The 18,837-nt window shown below is 54.1% G+C and overlaps 2 protein-coding genes across 3 annotated transcripts; both read right to left on the bottom strand.

Moving 5' to 3' along the window:
• Positions 1-3,196: 3,196 nt before the first annotated feature.
• Positions 3,197-7,864, bottom strand: EXOSC2 (exosome component 2). 2 transcript variants are annotated; one of them, XM_075112476.1, is made up of 9 exons: positions 7,636-7,864; positions 7,463-7,564; positions 7,274-7,319; positions 6,898-6,987; positions 6,489-6,554; positions 6,255-6,323; positions 5,214-5,390; positions 4,902-5,030; positions 3,197-4,018 (listed from the first exon to the last, which is right to left on the bottom strand). In XM_075112476.1, the coding sequence occupies exons 1-9, from the start codon at positions 7,758-7,760 to the stop codon at positions 3,938-3,940; spliced, it is 885 nt and encodes a 294-aa protein (XP_074968577.1). In that variant the 5' UTR covers positions 7,761-7,864; the 3' UTR covers positions 3,197-3,937. The 2 variants fall into 2 exon arrangements, with proteins under 2 accessions (XP_074968577.1, XP_074968578.1); XM_075112477.1 differs by lacking the exon at positions 6,898-6,987 and having other exon boundaries at positions 7,636-7,791.
• Positions 7,865-10,211: 2,347 nt separating this feature from the next.
• On the bottom strand, positions 10,212-18,402 carry PRDM12 (PR/SET domain 12). Its single transcript, XM_075112272.1, has 5 exons — positions 18,189-18,402; positions 17,114-17,304; positions 15,957-16,112; positions 11,729-11,840; positions 10,212-10,594 (listed from the first exon to the last, which is right to left on the bottom strand). The coding sequence occupies exons 1-5, from the start codon at positions 18,400-18,402 to the stop codon at positions 10,212-10,214; spliced, it is 1,056 nt and encodes a 351-aa protein (XP_074968373.1).
• Positions 18,403-18,837: the final 435 nt, after the last annotated feature.

Here is an 18,837-nt window from a genome sequence, read left to right as displayed (position 1 = left end):
CCTACAGGCAGCACTCACCAGCAAGGGAACTATTTACTAGCTCCCCTTTCAAGCACATCTGTGCCATGTATTAACCCTGGAGTAAGCAGCACAGGCCGGTGCTACAGCCGGTTTACAAACAGGCTCCATGCTCTCTGACACTGGTGACCAAAGAAATCAGATTGGTCTAAGCTGTTTTAATGCCTGCACAGGCACTTTAGTTCCTCATATTAAAATGAACACTTACTCAGTTTTTTTCCCACCCTGCTTTTGACTATGGTTTTGTTCTTAAACCACAGAGAAGCCATCACTTCTTCCTTTTCACCCTACCTTCTTAGAAGTTGCCTAGCAAAATCCCACAATTTCAAGAATTTAAGAGGACACTGCTTTTGCTCAAGCACTTCCCATTTCAGAGGCATTTTTCTTATATAGCCTGCCCATGCTCCCGTGCAGACCTGCCTATGGAGAAAGGGGCCCCAGCTCCCCCACCTACCCAAGATGCCAGCGCCTCCCCTGCACCCTGTCTGATGCCTCACTCATCTCTGCTGGGCACTAGGGAAAAGTCATTTGCCGTTTTGTGGGTTGTGACGGGACAGTCATACTTGAAGCCTCTCTATATGGGAGCCATGAGCCCCAGCAGCACGTCCAGTTGCTTTTGAGATGCATGAGCACTGGTGGCCCTTGATGTTTGTCAAGAGAGTGAAGTCACAAGGTTCAGCCAAATCAGCAGTAAACCCCAGCCGGCCTGGTGCCTTTCCGAGACACCTCTGAAACTGCTCAGGAAGTTTCTCCCTCCCCACACAAGTTTGTCGCTCTCATCTCTTGTTACTTGCTGGCTTGCAAAACTGAGCTTGATGGGGTTGCAGGAACTGCCAGCAATGCCCTCGTGGAAGCCTTCTCACAGAATTCAGGTCTGGGCTTGGCAAAGCCCTGGCTGAATTTGCAAAGAACAGCAATGACCCCTCGTGGCCAAGAAGGAAAATACCGGGACCTTCAGCCGCCCACACACAGCAGGGAAGATCCATAACCAAGCCTTACCAACTGGTGCTCTTGTTCTCAGGTTTAAATCGCGGATCACGGGAACTGGATGAGTCGCATACTCTCCCCCATTTAATACATCCCCAAGGCCAAAATATCAGGAATGCTGCAGCAAGCGGGAAGAATCAGAAAGCTCAGTGCTGAAGCAATCCACATCTTGAGCTCATTGGTTTTCAGGTTGTATACTCATTTATTGAGCATAAATAACCAAAACAAGGCTCACAATGGGGAGAAAAGGCTAGCATAAGAAGCCTGGAAATAGAACCACAGTGTTAAAGATTTGCTATGTAGAGGAAAGAAAAACAGAAGGAAAAAAGAGACGGGGCGGGATGGAAGATAGCAACCCAGCTGTGCAGCCCACACAGCCTGCTGCAGAGACACCAGCACACTCTCCCGAAGATCTGCTATGAGAACCTGGCACTGTCTCACCTTACAGGCCTGATGGCTCGTGCTTGGTACCCATGAGCATGATCCAAGTCTAAATTAGCCACCTCCAGAGCACACTTCCTCAGCATATTTCCACTACATTACTGACGGCACTTTCAAGAGCATCATACCCCCCAACCCCTTCCTGACCTGTTAAATGCCTTCAGAGAGGTTGCTTGAGGACAGAGGAGCATTTCACATTGATGTACCAGTTCAGCAGAACCACTTCCACGTATCAAATCTCTCTGGGTAGTAGTGAAGTACAGTCTCTTCACCCCTTAGCCCTTTAAATTTAACAAATCTGCGTCAGTTAAGTGGCAGATGCAAATAGATCTACTGGATTAAATACAGACCTCCCCATCAGCCTTCAAAAATGCTTTAAAAAAGGGAACACAGACACTTTATCTCATTGCTGGTATATCCCCAATCTGCTTATACCTAGAAGCCTCACAGCAGAAATCCCTGAATCTCCCCATATGGTAGTAAGATAAACAGCTGCTAAACTACAGCAATTGGGTAGGGAAAAAAAAGGTACTTTTCTAACTGAACAATGCAGAGGCTGCTAAAGCTTTTAGCCTTTTTGCACTCTTCCTGTCCATGCAGATGTGGATAATGCTGCTACCAGCCTCACGCACAGGCCCGAAAGGGTCACCATCAGGATTTAGTTTTCAAATTTCCCAATTCATCTTGAGGATGTGATTGTTGCAACACTTTCTAGGGAATTCTCATAAAACTCAAAAATAACAGTTCCTGGGTCTTGTGTGGAACATTCCACCAATTTCCCCAAGAAGTTAAGTACTACTTTACAGAGGCAGCACAGGCAGAAGTTTGAGTTGTGCAGCAGCAGAATGCATTAACCACGTCCTTGCTTGTCCTTAGCCACTGAGCTCCGTAATGCTCTAGTATTTAGGTAGCAGCGCTGGTGGCAGACATCCAGCCTTTGCTATTTGGCAGGGCAATGAGGCAGAGCTGCTGCTGGGGAGGATAAATGCTACAAACACGACACAAAGCTGCCACCTAGTGCTTACTCTAGACCACAGGCAGAGCAGTGTGAACTAGACGAGAAGCTACAAAGGGTATTTCTAGCTCCCAGGAAAAGATTGAGCAAATGATTTTTCCTTTTGCCTGGTACAAGCATGAGAATTTGCAATATTAGAATTACATTCAGGGACAAGTAGGGCAGACATTTTGCTTTCTCATCCTTTTTAAGGATCACAACACTGTGGTGCAAGCAGCTCCAATACCATACAAATACAATATATAAACACAATACACCTATAACATAAATGGCTCTAACATAGCACCAGAGATCTGAAAGGACATTCTAAGGAAAGCATCATATCCATTCTGTACAGAGAAGGCAACTGACTGCCAGCATCTGGCTCTGCGTGCCCAGTTCTAGCCACTGGCCTTAGGGTCTTTGCCAGTGTTATACTGGGCTCCCTGTCATCCCACAGGCACAGCTGCTGCACGACTCACCTCCCCATGGGATCCTGCAGGGAAGCAATGTCGAGAGAGCCACTGTGAACAATGCCAGGAAATCTCCTTATGGAGGAACTCTGCACAGAAGATACGCTGAAGGGGAAGGTCAAGTCCTGCTTTACGGGGACGAGGAGCAACAGTTGAAGAGGAGATAACAGGATATTGCAACCATTCTGAGTGTCCTGGCACAAGGACACTCGAGCCCACTGTAGCTCTCAAGCTAGACCCAATTCATTCTGGAGAAAGACAAGCTAATGCACACACTCCTGAATGACTTATCTGTTTCAAAAACATTTATTGAAATGTAAAATATTTAACAGAAACTAATACCGGAGCCTCCTCAGAGGAGGAGCTCACCACATCAGCCATAAAAAAAGGGAACAGCAGGATGCACGGAGACTGAGAAGACATGGCTTGCCAATGGCTCCTGGCTCATGTGGACACCCACATCATACCACATCCAATCTCATACCCTTGAGACATAAAAGCCATGAACAGCCAGGCTCAAAATGTGGTTAGCAAGGGTGCAGATACTCCTGTCCTCTACAGACTTGTACCCGTGATCTGCAGTCTTAGAGACAAACAAAAGCTCTCAGTCAGAGGACAGACTGGCAGATCTGTATCACAGTAAAGGAAAACCAAAACCATTTAGAAAGCCTTTGGGAAGAAGGAAACATCAGAGAACACATCCCTTCCTATCATTCTGCACCAAGTTCAGGGCACTACACACAGCAACAAGTGCTATGAGACATGTCCCAGTTGCATCTCCATCTTCATAAAGGTTGGATATCAATTTTTCAGGCTGCTGCACTAAAAGGCCATTGTACTCAAGTACTATTTAGTACTGTCGTACTAAAAGGGCTCAGGAGGTATCCTAGGAGTTAAAATGAGGGATTTTGGTATTTTCTCAAGTATGGAATGAACACTGGGGACTGGAACACTGTAAAAAAAAATACTGAGAATCAAAAGCTGCCATGCTGGGACTTCAAAGGACTGCTTCTGGCCACGTGGCCTATCCCTCCAGGTCCAGCAACCTCTGTCGGGTTTCCAGAACAACCTCCTCCATCACCTCTGGTTTCAGAATGTCCTTGATCTGGAGTGGAAAGAAAAGTAACATTGGCACCAAAAAGCAACTACTACTATTGCACACTCGGTGGGGACAAGGGTCCCTGGTACACAGCAATGAGCAGCGAGTGAGTTTAGAGGGTTGTGGTCAAACAAGACTATCGTGGCAGAGGGTCAACAGTAAAGCCAACTTTGCCAGAGGTAGCAGTCCTACGGAGACCCTAAGAAATCAAAGGATACGCTACTGACAATTCCTAATCTTTCCTGAAGGACACACACCAGTATTTGGGAAGGGGAGGAATGACTTAAACAGAAGTATAGTTCAAAAGAACATCCCATCTAGCTGAGTAGGCTGCCACTGTGAATGAAAGCAGAAAACAATTCAGATCTTGTTGGTTTATGAAAAAAGAATTGCCAGTGATCGTGCTGGCAGAAATCACAGAGAAAAGCTGTACAGCAAGAGGTCAAATTGAGGGAGCCTTCCAGCAGTGCAGGATACAGATAAAAACAGACGACCAGTCTCTGTACAATACATGACACTTGCTTTTTTGTTTGTGCTTAAGGTGCACCTTACCCTCATACAATCCCAGATTTAACACTATTTTCACAGGGATCGCAGAGGGCCCATAATCCCAGCAAGGGATACACATCTATCAAAAAATGGAACTGTTTCTCTATAGGAGCAGCTGGACTTTGCCAGAGGCAGAACCCTTCAAACTATCCCTGAAAATGTGCAAGGCAACTTATGTTATGCAGAAATGGGAAGTTCATACTGTCACTTACTACAGGTTCCTTTCGAAAGTCAAAAGGAAACCCTACCACCTCACTTACTGACTTCAGCAGCAACTGATGGGGCCTTTCTACTCCCTCCCTGCAGTGTGGAGTAAAGTAAACAACACTAGTATCCCCACCTGATGAGGAAGGGACGCTTCATAGCAATACAGGATGCTGGTGTCAAAGAGCATCAAATTCTGAGAAGCCAGAGCCACAATGCAGTTTCGGAGCCGTGAGATCACCTCTCGGTCAGACAAGGGAACCGGCTGAGGAAGGACAGACGAAAAGAGATGAATACACATGGAAACATTGCAAGTGCACTGTAAAAAAGCTTTGTCTTGAACTTAATACCGAATCTTGAAAGTCTCAAGTTATTCACCTGCCTTTGACCATGTTAGACTAATGAAACATCGTTTGTAGGAGAAGGTTCGTATTCCCTGAACCCTCACCTCCAAGTTGGTGGTGAAGCCCCCTGCCTCTTCATCTTTCTGCTCTGGAGTTGGGTAGATCCAGATGAAACCGTTGTTGCCGAGGATCACAGATGCACCACAAGGCAAGTCGTGGAAGTGAGTCTTCTGGCGTTTCACAAGGGAGGGCGAGACCTGAACGAGCACACCCTGGCCAAGCTGAAGAAGAAACCACAAGAGTCAGCATGAGAGACACAAGCCACCGTCGATAACATCAAGCCACTGACATGCACTCCACTCCTGGTCTAGGAACCAGTCCATTTTAACATCTTTTCCAGTGGAACAGTGAATATAAAACCTGCCTGCCTCTGGGAGTGCTGGGAGGATTAGCTAATGCCTGTGCAGTCCTTTGAAGATGAAGAATACTCTAAGTGCTTAGCACAAGTGTTAATAATATCTTGATTGTAACCACACATCAACCATCCCTGCAGAAAAATGAGAAGTGAGAGGCCCAATTTAGCAGAACACTTTCCCTCTTAATCCAATCGCTGTCCTTCACCCTTTGTGCAATAAGCACACTTCACTTTCATCTTTTAAGTGCTAATACCCTTGGTCTGGTAATCCCAAACTGCAGTGTATGCTCCAATGGGCCCTTGGCTTATTTCAATGCACAAAACCAGAGATAAATGCCAACTGCATAAAGCCTAAAATAGAGCCCTGGGGAGAGAAACAAGTCACAGAGGCAATGGCCTGCAGAAGGGTAGTGATGAAGTTTGAGTCAGAAGATTTTTCGCTGCAGGGTTTAATTCCCAAGCAGCTAGTGGGGGAAACAGGACTCACAGGCTGTAATAGTGGACAGGGAGAGGAGGAGATCAAGGGGCAACTCAAGGGCACTCCCTCTGCTTTGGGGAAACTCTGCTCTGTGCTCCCATGTAGGGAGATTCTTCCTAACCTGCAGGAAGGGTCATAACAACATCCCGTTCTACTCCAGAGCTTTTTCCTTAAAAAAATCCCCCCAAAAGGCCTTATACAAGTCAACTGGAGCAGAATTAAGCCAAGACTGAGTGCTTTTGAACAACTTACCTTCCCATATTTCAGACTCCGGGTGTGCAGTGATATGGCCCCATCAGAAAACACAGACTGGACCTCTGCCTGTCAGTGCCGCTTAAGGAAACAAGGTCCCTAATGCTGCCCAGTGCCAACAGCCACTGGCTGCCCCTGGCAGAGAGCCCTCCCTAGCAGCCAGGCTAGCCGAGGTCTGGCTGTTCTCCCCACGCCCTTGGCTCTTCTGACTGAGTGTCAGCAGTAGAAGGATACACTGATGAGGTCCCCTTCCTGCAGATAGTCCCTCATCGCAAGCTCATCTTCTGCTGATCTCCTTCTCTGAAACGCACAATGCAAGAAAAGTTACGTGTAGCTCAGAATGAGAAAACGTCAGCTAACACCTACATTGCAGCAGGACACCTGCATTGCAGGGTGCCACGGAAAATGCAGTCGTCACCAAAGGAACATCAGGCAGACTAGCACATCTTTAGATCACTGATGTGTTTATGTCCACATAACACTAAGAGTTAAAGATACCAGAGCACTACAGACCGACCCACAAAACCCAGCACTACCCTTGTGCTAACTGGGCAGGGCTCCAGAATCTCCCAGTGCCTTGGCTTCTGCCATGGAAGCAGAAGACAACAGGGCTCTGGCACTGCTCTGCGTGAGCTACACTCACCAGTTCCCCACCAGGTAAATTCATAGATGACAGCAACAGGACTGAATCTAGCCTGGAATTCGTTTCTACTTTCCATCGCTTCTGCTGAACCTGGAGAAGAAAAATAGTCTGTTGATATGCACTCAAAAATTGAGCAGAAGCCCTTCAGCGGAACGGGAGGTCCTGCAGCCAGCCAAGCCTGCAGGAGGAGACAGCTCTGACGACGACTACTTCCTGCCTCATCTCGTTTAAAACCCACACGCTAACAGTGCAGGGGCACTAATGTGCTTTTAGGACTGTCAGAAGAGCTCCAGATCAGACCAACCTAGGCCAGCCTGACAGCCAGCCAGCAGGCCATCCTTCTCCTCCGTGGCACCCCAGAAAACACGAACTTTACCTCCGTGATCCTCCCGACCACGACATCTCCGACTTCGCCGTTGTACCTGGGAGCAGGACAGAGAGAGCAGCCCATCAAACGCCTCATTCTCCCCAGAAAAGGGCCCAGCCGGCAGATGGGCGCCATCCCTCGTGCAGCACAGGTGCCCGGACTTCCTGCTCCCTGCACAGAGGAGGCGGCCATGCTCACCTGGTCTTCAGCGCTTTGACGCACACCAGCTTGTTCACTCTCTCCACGGCGCCGGCCACGGAGGCGATGAGCTTCTCCTCATCCACGTAGGTGCCATGGCCCCTGTGGAGAGAGCAGCTGTTTGAGAAGAGCCCGAGGCCGGCCGGCCCACGCTCCCCCGCCGCTGCCCCCACCTCATGTAGCCCGTGTCCGTGGTAATCGTGTCCCCCGGCGCCACCAGGTGCTTCTCGCCGCCCCGGGGCGCACCCGGCCCCACCGGCTTGCGGGCCACCGGGAGCCGCATGCTGATGGCCGCCATCTTGACTGCGGGCGGCGCAGCGCCGGCGGTCGCGTGCACACGCGCCTTCCGCCCGCCACGTTGGCTGCTGGCGAAAACGCGCCTGAAGCGCGGACGCCGCCATCTTGAGTGCGGGCAGAGGTGATGGGAAGGCGGTGAGGCTGGTGAGCGGCCATTTTGGTTTCTGGCAAGAAAGGGAATCGTGGGCTTCACTGCTTTGCAATCCAAAGGGAGAGAGGGGCCATGTCTAGTGCGGGCAAGGTACCTCAGCCCGCCGCGGGTGGGCTGTGGGGCTGAGCGGGAAGGAGCGCAGCCCCACGGCCGGGGCTGGCTCCTTGGGAGCCCACCCCGCTGCCCCGGGCCCCCACCGGCCTCTCCCTGCGCCCCCAGCACCTCAGTCGGGGTGAAGGGGAGCACTGCGGGCAAAGGCTGCGTTTGCCACAGAGGGAAGCAGCACCCCCCGCTTCTGGGGGTGCCCCTGTGCACACACGAGTTGTTCCCCCCGTGTTCTGAACATAATCCCCTAATCCTCCTCCGAGGTGAAAGGCAGGGTCCTGGAGCCACACCTGCACCCCTGTCGGTGAAGTACAGGGAGGCCGACAGGAGCTGGGTGGCTTAAATATCTCCAAGGGATGAGGAATTTACCCCTCCCCTCGGCAAAGCTGTTCCGGCGGCAAAAAACATGTTTGTGAGGAAGTTTTATTCATTTAATTCAAACACCAGTTAGACTCTCAGAGCTGCTGAGAAAATACCAAGGAAAAAGGCGCCAGCGATGACCTTCAGCAAATGCTTTGCTTCCTCAGGACCAAAATCAGTTATTCTTTCAAGTAAGACTTGCACCTGCAGCCTGTCACGGCTGAAATGTGACCATTAACACATGGGAGATATCGAAGGATACCAACAGCTCTCGCTTCAGACAGCGACTGTACGCCTGGAGACAGGGAGGTGCCGGACCCAATAGCACCGCCCGCTCCCTAGTCAGCCAGCACCCACCCCTTCGCTCTCAGACCTGCAAAAGGGCATCTGCGGCCCAAAGCTGACCTTTCCGCTTCCCAGCTGCACTATTTGGTCCAGCAGATGATGCTACATCTCCTTATTCACTGTGCGCTAGTCCAAACATTCACTCACCCCAACTGTACATCCTTGCCCCAGCATGGAGCAAAATAAAGCTCTCCAAACGATCCATCTTCTAAATGATAAATGTTCCAAGTAATTTTTATTTAGAATACAAGAGAGAGGTACAAATGTATTTACACTGTGTACATATACAATCAAATAATATATAATATCAAAGTTTTGTAAATAATGTTTTCATAAATATTTACAAAGTTAAAGTGACAGTTGTTTGTTTTCTTTTTTTCTGGAAGTAAAACACAGTTTGTGAGAACTTTATACATCTTAGACTTATAATTAATATTAGAATACCTTCTTTTAAGCTTTATGATACACGGCCCTCCTCTTTCATGTGGCAGGACTCCAGAGGGCGCTTAGAGTTGTCCTTGGGGACAGAGCTGGCCCAGGGACTGGTTTTCTCTGTCCCCAGAGGGCAGCAGAAGTAACAGCCGAAATGTTCCCTCACGGCTGCGGGGAGCAACGGGGAGCAACGGGGAGCAACGGGGAGCAACGGGGAGCAACGGGGAGCAACGGGGAACGGCGCTCCTGGGGCCGGAGCAGGCACATCCCGCCAGAGCACAGGGTCCTCCGCGAAACCTGCCCGTAGATGGGCATTTCCAGCCGGCACATCGTGCTGGGGGTGTCCCCGTGGCACGTGGCCTGTCCCCTCTGCCCACAGCGTCTCTGGCAGGTGGCAGGCAAACCCCAAGGCACAGCAGGCAAGGGGACTGAGGGGGGACGACGCAGCTGTTTGCTAAGTCAGGGCTCCCAAGGAGGGAAATGTGTCCCGTGAAAAGAGCCACCAAGGCCAAAGCAGGCCCTGGGGTAAACAGGCAGGAATGGGGTGGCCACAACAGGGCTATGTCAGCCTTTTTGAACGGGCACATGTCTCTGCTGGACACCCACTGGAGCAGAGGAGGAAGGATAACAGCAATTTTTCTTTCCATCAAATCATCTGTAAAACGCAGGTGTGACTCATCCAGACCCAGCTTTTAGGCTGCCCCAGCCCTCCCCCAGTGCACCAGCAAATCCACACAGGGCATCCCACTGTCTCCCTTTGCCCCTCTCCCCCTGCCAACCCCAGGGACCAGCAGCCCACCCTACACCACACCTTCCCGGGGAGGATCCCATGCGATGTGGCTGCACCAGTGGCTTGCAGAGCTGGGGGGTCCCCCTCACTCACCGAACAGCCTGCCAAACGCCGTGCAGAGATGCTCTGAAAATAAACCAGTACCCCACCTTCAACACACAAAGCAGCCCTCTGCCCCCCCAGTTCTGCTAAGGGCCAACACCCCCCAGTTCATTGCATGTCTCGGCACCAGTCTTTGTTGTCCAAAAACACGCTGCCGCGCCAGAGCTTCACAGCACCATGGTAGGGATGTGATGGGCCAGGGAGGCGGGATGGGGCACGGGCAGGGCCGGCGAGTGAGCCTGCAGGGAGGCGTTGGGGGGCCGATGGCGGGCGCTTTTCTGGTGTGCCCGCAGCCCGGCGAGCTGGGAATAGGCACTTTGGCAAACCTGGCACTTGTAGGGACGCTCGCCGGTGTGCAAGCGGACGTGGTTGCGGAGGGTGGAGGACTGGCTGAAGCGGCGGTTGCAGAAGCGGCACACGAAGGGCTTGTCCAGGGTGTGGATGCGCATGTGGGAGCGCAGGTTGCTGCGGGAGTTGAAGCCGCGGTGGCAGATGACGCAGCGCATACGCCCCGTCGTGCTGGCCCCCGTCTCCACCGCGTGGAAGTCCTCTGGGGACAATGGGACTGTCAGGCACTGCCCTCCAGCACAGCAGCTCATCCCTCCCCAAGGCCCCAGGTGCTGACTGTCCTAAATAACCACCCCGTGCCCCCTCGCTGGCTCCTCTGCCTGCTGAGGATGCCCATGAGCAAAGACAGCCATCCGGCAGAGCAGGGTCGCAGGCTGGCACTTAGGGCTTTTGGGATGGGGCCCAGGGAAGTGGGCACTGGAGTTCAAGGAGCGTCTGGAGGAGGCTATTACTCATATGGTTTAGTGTTAGGTAGTCATGCAAGGAGCAGGGAGTTGGACTCAATGATCCTTATGGGTCTCTTCCAACTCAAGATATTCCTGGATTCAGAGCTGGGAACCGGCTCACCCAAATTTAGGTGAGGGGGAACACTCAGGCCAATCTATCTCCCCTATAGGTGGGCACAAAAAGCAATTTTCCCCTCCCTCAGATGCAAGTAGAGCTGGAGGGGGCGAGCACAGGAACCCGCAGCCCACAGCCACGCTGCCCTGGCCTCCAGCCCAGGCTCCTCAGGAGCAGCGCACTGTCCCTGTGTCAGTCCCAGCTTCTCCCGCTGGGGTCTGACCTGGCTCGCTTAGAGGAGTCTGTGAGTGAGAGCAGGGTCTGGCTCTGAGCACAGCATCCCCAAGAGTGCCCTGGAGCTCTGCTGCCTGCCCACAGAGGAGCACCTCAGGAAACCACCAAGAAAAGCAAAGAGCGAAAGCCTGGGGAGAGACAAGCCTCCTGCGATGGTGTTTTGGGGAAAGATCTGTTAAATGCAGAGTGGGGACATAGGCAGCTGCATCCACTCGGCGATTTGCACTGCTTTGGGGCTGCTTTCCCCCACTCGCATACCTTCCCTGCTCCTCCCTGCCCGGCTGGGTCAGGCAGTGGCTGCTGGCTAGCAGTAGCTGTGGGCAAGCCAGCCCAGAGGTGACCCCCTGAATTACTGGGGACCTGCTCAAGCTGTATGGATCTGTCTCATAGTCCCTGTGTTTGTCCCCAGAGAGTTAGGGAATCTGACATGTCCCCTGGATGTCCGTGCCTCATGCCCACCCCATGGCCTCAGAGCTGGGGACAAGGTGACTGGAGAACAGGCAGGGATGCTGCACGCATGGCCGTGTCCGATGTTACCTACCATGCTTGTTCTTCTTCTGCTCCTCTTCCAGCCCCGGCACACCCGGGATGCCCAGGAAGGTGTTGTGGGAGTTCCCGTACCAGACCAGCAGCTCTTGGTCTGGAGGAATCATCTAGAGAAAGAGAGAGATACAGACGGGGATGTTGGGAGCGGGTGGGGAACAGCCTCCCGTGCATCCTCGGCTGGTGGCTTCAGACCTACCCTGGCCATACTCATTTTCCTGCTAGACCCTGCTGCCATCTGGGACCTGCCAGCAGTCCCCAGCACCTCCCAGGCAGGCACAGCCTGGCCCAGGCTGCAGCACTGAAGGCAATGGCATGGCTCAGCACCATCCACCACTGGCATAAACCTCCACCGTGGTCTCCTCCAGGCTGGGCCACAAACAATGTGACAGGCAAATAAGCAGCTACAGAGCACACTGATGGAGCTGGGGTCTCTGGAGTGAAGGACCTAGAGGTCCCTGCAGCTCGGGGGGATGAAGACAGAGAAATAAGCCATTTGTGGACCCATGAACTGCACTGACAGAGACCAAAGCAGGGATCGTGACACAGAGCTCCGGCTCAGTGCTTCTGCAGAACGTTTTGTCTCTGGATGGAGCCATCGGCACCCTCCTGCTGCAGGGCACAGGCAGTGTCTCCCACCCGACCCCAACGGGGCTTACTTTAGCAGAGGCACCAGTGAAGGGCTTGTCAGGGGCTGCTGTAGGAGAGCATGGCTCGGGTGCAAGATGCTGCCTACATCCGTGACCAAAGCCCCAGTGGCTGCAACAGTCCAAGAAGATCTGTAGGGCCAGGGAAGGGCTTTGCAGCACCCACGCTTCTATTTCCCTGAAATGATAGCACCACTTCTTCCCCTGTTTTTCCCCTTATGTTCCTGCACTGCCAGGGTGGCTGGAGTGAGCAGTCAGGAGATGCCGGTCAAGCCTCCCCCCGTGAAGCAGTCGTGGCTGGGAAGATGGGTGATCCCACACCAGAGCAGCTGCTTCAGGCAATGCTAATAACATCATCGCTTCATAAAATACATGTGTATTTTTCCCTTGCAGGTCCCTAGTGCTAAGAACCTAATTTAGAAATTTAGAATTAGCCTCCTGTTTCAGAGGACGGCTTTCCATACACAGAGTAGTCCAAGAAAAGCATCATCCACATGAAACACAGATTGCAAGTTAGATCACCCGAGCACCGAAAATGCACCTAACTAAGCACCGGAAAGCAGAGGGAATTTGACTTCATATGTTTAAGTGTCCCTCTGCATAAAGACCTCACTGGGGCTGCAGAGTAGGAATTCGGGAGGCAGGGGAAGCCAATATCATTTCGCATCCCGATTTGGTGCTGTTTCTTGGTGTCATTTTCTCTTAACAAAAAAAAAAAGTGTTATTTTTAATACAAGCAAACAGAAAAAAATCACCAGAAGGATAAAACACATTGCTTGTGTTCATACATGTACGCATGCACGCTTATATTCTGCTGGAACTGGTGCACATATGCCAGCAGCAGGTGAGGACCCATGTGCATACACCTTGAAACAATTTAAATTGCCCCCCAGGAATCTTGTGGCCTTCAGATCAAAGGCCAAAATTTGCTGCCCTCACTTTATTTTCCAGCAGCGGCAACTTGACATTGCTAAGGAAGAGGACAGGAAAAACAAGCTAGCAAGTAAGGGCAGGAACGGGCAAAACACATGAAAATATTAAAGGCAAAAAGAGAAAAAGGCACCCAATAAATCTGATCTTTTGGTGAGTAGGTGAGAAAGGCATCCTAGGAGATACTGTGCTGGAGTCACGGTGCAGCACAGGCGGGTACAGAGCATAGAGGGTGACAGTGCCCGCGCCCAGACACATGTGCTGCTGAGAGAGGGCACCGCTAAGATCAGATCGGTGTTTGCGTATCCTGCCCGAGACTGAGCTGTTCCCGTCAGTCTCGGGCTGATGCTGCGCTTTCCATCCAGGATTTGTGGTGAGGGAGGCAATGAGGCAGGGTAACAAGCGGGGAGCTCGCTCGGGTCTGAAGTGCTGCATTTGTGTGCCCATGACGCTGTGCTAAGGGCTTAGTGAGCAGAGACACCCACAAAGGGAAAATTCTCTTGCTTTTCCTTTTCTTTTTGGGTGCACAAATCCCGATGAGTTTGAACAAGCGATCGGTTTTGGACCGCACGCGTGTGTGCATGCACATGTGCCTGCAGGCGCGTTGCACAGGCAGGAATGGGGAGCCCATGAAAGATGCAGATCCTTGAGCTGTCATGCCCGGTTGTGACCCAGCCCTCGCACACTCCGTGCCTCCCTTCCTTGCACTCTCACATGAAAAGCCCAGGCCCCTTCTACTCCTGCCGGCACAGGGGGACCCGTACCTACCCAGCGGCAGCAAGAGCACCGCCGGACGCCTGCCATGCCCGGGGAGCACGCCACAGTGTGACAGCAGGCACCCTTCACCCCCACTTCCACCTCCCGGTCGCTCAAGGTTCAGCCCTCTCAACGTTTCAACTTTGCTGCTTGTGCTGGGGGAATTGAACTCATCCTGCTCTGGCGCTTGGGGCTTCTGCCCTGGGAGCAATCCTGCAGATTGACTGTGACTGTACGGCACCTCTACGCACACCTCCCCAAATGTCATCTCACCTGCCCCATCGTCCGTGCATTCACAAGGTGAGAAACACAGCTGTATTCCTAATTACACCACAGCTACCAGGAATTATTTTACTTCTTTGCATAATTTAAGGACAGTAATAAAAAGCAATTAAGCTGCTGTCACACCAGGCACAGCTGCCCGCAAGAACACCCAGTTTTAAGACCTGATACAGCTGAAGCCTATGGAGGGGTGTTCAGGTTGGGGAGAGCAGCACAGAAGCGCTTGGGACTCTTGCAGCACTGCACGGGGAAAGGCAGCAGAGCCCTGCAGAGGCACACAGGACTCTCCTGCGGCAGAAGAAAATACCTGTTCTCTTCTTACCCACCCCCTCGCCTTTCCCATCCCACTGCGGCAATACCAAACCCAGCCCTGATGCTGGCTCAATGCAGGACTGAGCCGTGGTCCTGTGCCATGGAGCATTTGTCCTCTGCAAGCCAGTGCAGGAGCTCAGATAGATCCAGGGAGCTGCCCTTGCCCAAGGAACTATCGGGCACTTGTGCTCTTTCCTAGCTAAGACCCTCGCCCAGCTGCGAGCAGCCTCGGGAGCCGGCGCTCCTGAGCGTATGGGACTCTGGACCCAATATTGCAGAGGGACAGTCCCACAGTGCTGGTCTGGGATGGAATGGGAGGTGTTCCATCTCTCAACTCAAAGCTAAAGTGGCTCCACAGGGACACCTCCCTGAGCTCCCACCTTCCACCACCTGCAATAGCGTCTGGTTGTGGGGTCACTGTACGCAAGCAGGGTTGGTCCCTGCTGTCACTGTGCAACTTGTACACATGTAGCATCAACGCTGCCAGGGAGCTGGACACCAGCCTCCATCCCAGCATCTCCCACGAGGAGCTGTGGGATGGGGGTACCTCCAGCCTCTACCCTGCAGCACAGTGGCCTGTGCCCTGGGACACCCCTGGGACCCAGGGCCTGCCCATCTTCCCCACCATGCCAGCACCCACCTGCGCTTCATACGGGAGCGCATGGATGAGGCCGTTCCCCACGGCCTGCTGCAGACAGTCCGAGGCACAGCTGCGCCAGCGCCCTGCCTGCTCTGTGGCTCCCTGCCCGGCTCCCGCAGCCCTGATCCTCCTCTCACGCTCCATTTACAGCCAGAGCTGCTTATGAGCCCCTGGGCAAAAGCTGTGCAGAGTCAAGCACAGCCTGCACTCGGCACCTCGGATTCACAGAAACCCCTTCAAACTTTTCCCTGCTGCAGAGAAGCAGGTTCTACACAAAACCCCAGTTTTCAAGAGAGCATCAGAAGCCCACTCCTGCCCAAAGCCCTGCTGGGCCAGCATTGCAGCTCTTTTCACACTTTACACCCCAAAACAAGCTCGGGCAGCATTAGCTGTCCCTCTGCTCAGCGCACATCCCCCCATGAGCCCGACAAAAGGTGACAGAGAGGAGAAGGGCTGCTCACTGATACCTGGGGTCTCCCTGAACCCCTTGCAGTGGCCTTTCCCAGGGGATCTGGGTGCCAGGGATGGCAAAGCCACCCTGTGCTCCCACCGACACCCCAGCAACAGCTCAAAGGACAAGGGAGGGCCTGTGGGGTGGTGGGGTCCCTGCATCCAGCTCCCCTCCTGTGGCTGCCCAGCTACCTCCAGACTCCACTTACCTCAATGGCCTTGTAGAAGATGCTGTTCCCAATCTGGACGACCTCCAGGTTCTGCTCCTGCTCATTCCGGGCACATTTGATGTAGGTCATCCAGCTGCGGTGGTCCTCCTGGCTGGCATCAATGAAGTACCGCACCGTGCCATCTTCATTGAAGACCTGGGATGGAGGAAGAGAGCGGTTGGTAGTGATGCTGCCCACAATGGAGCGAGCCCCTCCACCTGCCTCTGGGATCAAGTCCTCAGCCAGGGACAAGCTCAAAGCCAGCACGGCCTCAGGGCTGAGACCCTGCGGGCAGCCGGGAGCTGCTGCCTGCAGCCGGGAGACGCCCAAACCCTTCCTGCTCCTGGTGCCGGACGGCGCATCCGCAGCGGGGTGGAGGAAGGGCACCCTGCCCTTGCTGGGCAGGCACGGCTGGCCCCACCAGCCCATGCCCACTCAGATAACACAGCTCGCTGCCTCAGTCCCCTTCCCAGCAAAGCTCCACCGGCAGCTTGGCCCCAAATGGGCTATTCAGCATCCTGCAGCTGCCCGAAAGAGCAGGGACATCCCTGGGTGGAGGAGGAAGGTGCCTGCCAGACCTGGACCTCAGGGGAAGATGCTTTGCCAGGTGGCAGGAAAGGTGAGGCAAGCTTCTATTAGGCATAAAATTATAATAATAATTAATAATAATTAAAAAGTGCAAGTCTGACACTCAGTGAAACAAAACAAAAATGAGGAAAACCCCCTCTGCTAGCCGGGCACTAATGCATGATGCCCTGGCAGCTCAGATCCCCCAGACCCTACAGTTTCACTCAGGGTTGACAACACCAGGGCTGGGACAAAGCGAAGGATGGGCAGAGCTGGTTTCGCCATCATGCCCGGGGCAGGCAGCTGCCAGCCGGGTGTTTCAGCATGACGGGGAAGGGCAGGGTGTGATCCTGCTGCGTGGGACATGAGGAACAGTGTTTCGGGGCTCCTCCAAGAGCTGGCTGCACCCCTAGGGCTGAAGAAGCCTTACCCTTCTCCTGCCCTGGAGGAAGCCGGATCTTTGCACGAACGGGGAAACTGAGGCACGGGCGGGGGTGCCTGATGGCGCACAAGCACAGCACGAAGCCCCGGGCCCCCAGCACCCCAGGCCTGCCTCTGCCCAGGCCAGCCGGGGCTGGGGGTGTCGTTACCTCCCACATGAGGTTGTTGTTCTTGCACAGGTCCACATGCTCTGGCGAGATGACCCTGCCCGTGAACGGTCCCATCTCGGTGCCAGCCTTGATCCAGGTCTTGGAGAAGATGCCGAGCCCTTCCCCGGGGATGGAGCTCTGGGCGATGATCACTTCCGACGGCAGCACCAGGCTGGACAGCTTCTGCACCTCTGCGGGCGGCGGGAGAGGGCTCGGAAAAGGGACCCGCCGCCTCCCGCCCCACCGCGCCCCGGGGAAGGGCCGGGGGGGGAGCGGGGTGTCCGGGGAGGGGGGCAGCGGGGACCCTCCCCGGCCTCAGCCCAAACCCCGGGACTGAGCCTTTGAAAACACCCAACCGGGTTCCTACAAAGCGGTACAAGGTTCTCCCCGGGGCATTGAGGAGGTACCTGGGAAAAGCAGCCCGGGCTGGGCGGGAGAGCGGGGCTGAGAAAGGGGGTTAAATGGTGTCTATTTCGGCCCATCCAGCAATTTGTCATGCTGTTAAAGTGATCTGCATTCATTAAACTCAACTAGAAAGAAATTGCTAATTCTAAATTCATTAGTCCTTTAGGAATGCTGTAGCGGTACATTGTGCCTGAATGGCGCAAGGGCTTGTTTAAAAGGGCCCAGGAATTCCTCTTACAAAATGGGGAGATGAGATGGTTGACATATCGTGAATGGAAATGGAATTAGCCTTCATGGTAAATTAAGAGAGGAACAGAAATCCGAGAGGGGGAAAAGGGAGCCGGGACGCCCCGGCGATGCCGGGGCGAGAGAAAAGATATTGTCCCGGGCGGCTGAATGCGGGGCGGCCCCGGCCCCCCCGGCCCCCTCCCCAGCCCGCGGTTTAAGTGGGAACTTTCTCAGGTCAAGCCCAAGTTAACCAAATGAATTTAAAGCCCTTCTTCCCCAGTCAACTGCTATTACACGCCTGGGGAGAGCGGGGCTCCGGGAGCCGCATCCCGCCGCCGGGCACCGGGGGCCCGGCCCGGGGCCGATGGGGGGGTCCGGGAGGGGAAAGGGGGGGATCCGGGATGGGGAAGGGGGGGGGGGGGGGGTCGGTGCCGCCAGTTACCTCCGGAGAAGGACTGAGCCAGGACCTCGGCCGTGAAGGCGGTCTTGGGGCTGCTCTTCTCCTCGAAGAGCTGCTCGCCCAGGACGTTTCTCCAGCGCCCGTAGAGGAAGCTGTGGAGGATGTCGGAGGTGATCACCTCGGCCAGCGAGAGCCCCTGCGGCTTCAGCCCGGGCTTGAGCACCAGGGCTTCGGCGGGCAGCACCGAGCCCATCATGGGGGCGAGGCGGCGGGGCCGGGCGCGGCAGGGCCGGGCTCGGCGGGGCGCGGGCGGCGGGCCGGGCTCCGTGCGGCTCGGCGGCTCCCGCCCGGCTATATATGAGCTTCATTGACCCTCCTAATTGGTTATTAATGACCTCCCTGACGTTGGCGGAGAGACTGGGGCTGCCGGAGCGAGGCGAGCCGTCGGAGCCCCCCCCCGCCCCTCACCCCTCCTTCCCTCCCCTCCCCGGGGGTGGGGTGGTGGGAGGGAGGGAGGGACACGGCGAGCACACATGCACGCACACACATGCACACGCATACATATATACACACGCATACATACACGCACCGTGTATACACTTAGTCCCCCGCATTCCCCGGCCCAGGCAAAGGCGAACCCGGGCACCTGCCCCCGGGCAGGGCCAAAAAGCAACGAAAGCGGCAGAAATGC

This window comes from Phalacrocorax aristotelis, chromosome 17 (genome assembly GCF_949628215.1).
Source record: "Phalacrocorax aristotelis chromosome 17, bGulAri2.1, whole genome shotgun sequence".
Taxonomy (NCBI): Eukaryota; Metazoa; Chordata; class Aves; order Suliformes; family Phalacrocoracidae; genus Phalacrocorax; species Phalacrocorax aristotelis.
Note: the sequence above shows the minus strand (reverse complement) of the source record. Positions and strands in the feature narration are given on the sequence as shown.

What these genes read in the sequence shown, in the direction of transcription:
- PRDM12 (XM_075112272.1), bottom strand. Translation starts at nt 18,402, where the DNA reads ATGATGGGCTCGGTGCTGCCCGCCGAAGCCCTGGTGCTCAAGCCCGGG. An exon ending in GGCTCAGTCCTTCTCCGGAG is followed by an intron (nt 17,305 to 18,188) that starts GTAACTGGCGGC and finishes CGCCGCCCGCAG; the next exon opens with AGGTGCAGAAGCTGTCCAGC. An exon ending in ACAACAACCTCATGTGGGAG is followed by an intron (nt 16,113 to 17,113) that starts GTAACGACACCC and finishes CCTCCATCCCAG; the next exon opens with GTCTTCAATGAAGATGGCAC.
- EXOSC2 (XM_075112476.1), bottom strand. Translation starts at nt 7,760, where the DNA reads ATGGCGGCCATCAGCATGCGGCTCCCGGTGGCCCGCAAGCCGGTGGGG. An exon ending in GCTTCACCACCAACTTGGAG is followed by an intron (nt 5,031 to 5,213) that starts GTGAGGGTTCAG and finishes GTCCTTCCTCAG; the next exon opens with CCGGTTCCCTTGTCTGACCG. An exon ending in AAGCGTCCCTTCCTCATCAG is followed by an intron (nt 4,019 to 4,901) that starts GTGGGGATACTA and finishes TTTCCACTCCAG; the next exon opens with ATCAAGGACATTCTGAAACC.